The following is a 4,525-nucleotide window of genomic DNA, read 5'->3' on the forward strand; positions in this document are numbered from 1 at the left end:
AATATAAGGTATTAATTTTTAAAGACTAAATATTGAAAATACTAAATGAAACTTTGTTAAATTCTGTTGATAACTGTTAATAATTTTACGCGCTACAAAATCTCTCTCTCTTGTTAAGTTTCAAGAGACAGTAACATTTGATGTTTATAATTTCTATAACTGGTATACTATTTTGATGTTCTACCTTTAAGATAAATAGAAATTATATATACTGAACATCTCATACCTGAATAACCTCTGCAACTAGTTAGTCTGATCATGATGCTTTGAAGAAAGTATAATTATGATGATATTGATGTGTCTCACATCATACTGGAGAAATTAACCTTGACTTGCAGAAAGTTTTGGATAATTATGAAACATATCAGATGTCTCATCAAGTAAAGTAGATATTCAATCAGAACACTAGAAATAGCTTCAAGTCTGTTCAAGCATTGAATAAAAGGAAGTCTAAGAGATTGTGCACTCATATAGACTTATAGTTCATTTAAGGGAAATACAACATAAACCCAGAAATCAAGAAAGGACCAAATGATTAGTGTTGTTTCTATTGTGGAAGAAACTAGACACTAAAGGAGGAATTACTCCTATCATCTCATCGAACAGAAGAAGTTTGACTTGGACAAGACTTCAGATGTCTATATGATAGAACTATTTATTTTTCCATCATTTACTTGAGTATGTAATACTTCATGTGACACTAATAATTGATATTATGTGTTGATGATTGGAAGAAATAATCAACTGATTACAAACGAATGGTATTTCGTGTTGAAGATATAACAAGTGTTGTTATAGTCTTTTATTTAAACAATAGATGTATTGTGCCTATCCTTATAGGGACATGTAACAGTTGTAATTTATGAATAAATCTAGATTTACTTATCGTTTAATGTATGTTCACATTCATGTTCTGAAGCGATGTATTCTATGTTAAAGAATATTTTCTCATAATGTTATTTATGAAGTAAATCTATAATCTTTCATTAAGTTAATAGTTCTTATCATAACACCTATATAATCAAATGATATTTGATTGGAACTTATCTATGTCATAATCATCATGACAATATATATAAGAAATACATATACCAACTTCAAAAAGATGGATTTTTTAAGGCAAATGAGCTTGATTCATTTGATATATGTGAATCCTATTTATTTGGGAAGATGATTCACAAATGTCTTTTTCTATTAGTAGTTAAAGAACAAAAGGCTTGACAAAGAGTTATACATAAGTGATGTATGTAGTCTTTTTCAATCCATTAATAGATTTGGTGAAAGATGTTTATTCAATTTCACTGACAACTTTTATTCGTTATTGTTGAAACCTTTGATTTACTCAAATTGTTTCATAGTGAAGATTGAAATACGACTTAATGAGACCATCACTAACCTTTCGTTGTGATAAAGAAAATGAGTTTTGTAAACAAAGTCTTCTTGAACATCTTAGGAGTTGTGGAATTGATTCACAACTCATTCCGACAAAGACACTCACTTGTCATTAGTATGTTTCTTGTAGCACATGATCACCTGGTCACTTGAATCTATCTTTTGATATTCAAGGTAGCCTTTGAATTCTCTATTGGGATAGGGTCACCTGGCTACTGGTTGAATGTTGATAGTACAAGTTTTTGAAGAGGATAATGATAGACCTTTCAGTCTATTATATGATGTTTTAAGAGAAATAATTACTTTATAAATTTTTTGGAATTATGTTCACTGTAACAAATATATATTGAATATATATTCCAACCAAACAAGTGGATTAGATACTTATATTAGACTAAGGATGAGATGGTTTATCCTTATCTAAAAGGTATGGATTCGTTGAGCTCATGTTAGACAATAAGCTTAACCACTTTAGTATCTACTAATTGCATTTATGTAGAATATCCTAAATGATTGTTTAGGATGAAGTTTCTACTAATCCCACTAACTGTCATTCCATAAGACAAGTGATTAGAAAATGATTTTTCTAAGTGGGAGATATATGGAAATAAAATCAAGTTTTGAGTTTGTATCACACTACCTATGGAGCTCGAGCTTGGCTCAATATCATTGAGTCATTTCATTTGTAACATGTAGCAATTACCCTTAAATTCTAATCAGCTTTGGTAAGTATAATCAACGGTTTTGCAGGCATGCGTGCTTACGTGTTACGATCTTATTAAAACGAACTTCTTTACAAAAGTAGGCGCGAAGCACCAGAACACAAATACCCAATCCCTAAATATCATCATCTTCTTCCACTCTTATCCAGTGAGCCATGTCTCTCCTCCAACTTCAACTCCCTCTCTCCCAGTTCAAATCCCTCAATCTTTCAACCCCTTTCCTCCATGGCAACTCCGTCGTCTCCACCAAACCCTCCTCCTCCACCTCCAACCACCACCACCAGCGCCACGCTTATCTCCCCCCAATTCGCGCCATGAGATCTCTCCAAGGCCGCGTAATCTGCACCACCAATGATAAGACAGTGAATGTTGAAGTGACTCGTCTCGCGCCTCACCCAAAATACAAGCGCAGAGTCAGGAAGAAGAAGAAGTTCCAAGCTCATGACCCTGAAAATCAATTCCAAATTGGGGATTTGGTTCAGCTTGAAAAGTGTAAACCTATTAGTAAGAAGAAAACTTTTCTCGCTATTCCGGTTCCCAAGAGGACAGCCAAGCAGTCAAAAGAGGTCGCGCCACAGGACGTTGGAATCCCGTTGGAATCTGATTCTTCTTCGCAAGTTTAGAGTGAGAAGGTTTGTTGATTTTTGTTTATCATTGTATTGTTTACGATTCGACTACTGGAAATTAAGTTGGTTCAATGTTGGTTGGATTTCCTATGAGGGTTTGTGCTATTTTGTTTAATTGTGATGTAAACTCACCTATGTCTGATCAAATGAATACCTCTTCGAGGCGCTCGATTCCAATTTAATAAATTCAATAGTTCATGATAGAAACGAAGATAATGTGTTTGATCAAATGCCCCAGAGACCGAGGTATAATGATTCAATCCAGCATTGTTTTTATTCCTTCCGGACGGAAGTTATTTTGAGCTTTAGTTAGGCCACATAAACAAAGGTTAATCACAAAATAGCCTGAAAATTGAACTATTGAATCACGGGTTATTCCCTTTATCGGAATGTCTAAATTTTTGAAAGTAGCTACCAAGGCCGTGTGTTATAATACTCTCCTTTATGGGGAGCGGCGAATCTTGAACTAAAAACCACGTGGTTTATTATGTAAATGCAACTAAAAAAATATGAAAGTATAAAAAATGCTAGTGGTGGAGGGTTAGGTTGTATGGCGCGTCGGGTTCTATACTTGGTCGTTCAAGTGGATCAACAGGTAGTGAGTTTAAATCAACCTTCGTATACTTATGTTGTTGTTAGCCATCTTTTTTCTTTTTATAAAACTTATGCAAAGACATTCTTGAAGGATTGAATCTTGATTCTTGATTCTAAAATTGAATTGTTGTTGATAGCCATCTTCTTTCTTTTTATAAAACTTATGCAAAGACATTTTTGAAGGATTGAATCTTGATTCTTATTCTAAAATTGAATTATGAAATTGAATCTTCTTATATCAAATTGACAACTCTAAATAAATAATAACAACTGAACATTGAACAATGTTAACATTTTATATATATATATATATATATATATATATATATATATATATATATATATATATCATTTTCATTCACCTATTGATCAGATTTTAGAATTTTTTATGTTACTATTTGATATACAATCAATTTCAAAATTTATTTAGAGTTGTTATTGTGTACTTGATATATATATATATATATATATATATATATATATATATATATATATATATATATATTATACAATCATTAACCATACAAAGCCACAAAGGGTTTCGATTTCGAACAAAAAGAAATTATGTAATTTGAAACTTACAACTTACAAACTTGAAATGAGGTCGTTGACTGAGTGTTGAGGGAGAAGAAACTGACGGGTTGGACTGTTGTTGGCAGTCGTTGGACGACCGGTGGAAGTCGACGTCGGCGGCCAGGCCGGACGACGACCGGAGCAGCCGACGACCGGTGGATGATGATCGATTTTGGAACATGGGACATGTGGACAACGAGAAGCCGAGAACGAGATAGTATGCGACGTTCGGTTTTTTATTTTCTATATCTTATTTTCCTTTTAATGGATCATTGGATGATAAGGCTATTGATTAGTAGATGTGGGCTGTTAAATATGAAAGATATGGACTTTTGATCAAAAAAAATTGCCAAAAAAAACTAGGTAGTTTCTTTGATAAAGATAAGGTAGGTCCTTATTTTTTTATACATACTTAATACATTCGAGAAAAAAGGTAGGCCCTAGGACCTACCTTCTCCGTCTTTACCTATGCCACTGGGGAGCAGGGATCCAACATGGACAACATGCAAGGGCGCCACCCTCCTGGCATCTTACACCCCGTTGTTGAATCATCCCCCCTCTCTCTCTCTCTCTCTCTCTCTCTCTCTCTCTCTCTCTCTCTCTCTCTCTCTCTCTCTC

General features: G+C 33.7%; 1 protein-coding gene across 1 annotated transcript; it reads left to right on the forward strand.

The window, feature by feature from the left end:
• The first annotated feature begins 2,234 nt into the window (after positions 1–2,234).
• On the forward strand, positions 2,235–2,926 carry LOC145117457 (small ribosomal subunit protein uS17c-like). The gene has a single exon (XM_079053746.1). It carries the CDS (start codon positions 2,270–2,272, stop codon positions 2,735–2,737), a length of 468 nt encoding a protein of 155 aa, XP_078909872.1. The 5' UTR covers positions 2,235–2,269; the 3' UTR covers positions 2,738–2,926.
• The last annotated feature ends 1,599 nt before the right edge of the window (positions 2,927–4,525 follow it).

Source organism: Lactuca virosa, chromosome 5 (assembly GCF_052849685.1).
Source record: "Lactuca virosa cultivar CGN04683 chromosome 5, Lactuca_virosa_CGN04683_v6, whole genome shotgun sequence".
NCBI lineage: Eukaryota > Viridiplantae > Streptophyta > Magnoliopsida > Asterales > Asteraceae > Lactuca > Lactuca virosa.

Bases quoted from the DNA above. Each gene is read 5' to 3' on its own strand.
- LOC145117457 (XM_079053746.1), top strand. From the start codon at position 2,270: ATGTCTCTCCTCCAACTTCAACTCCCTCTCTCCCAGTTCAAATCCCTC.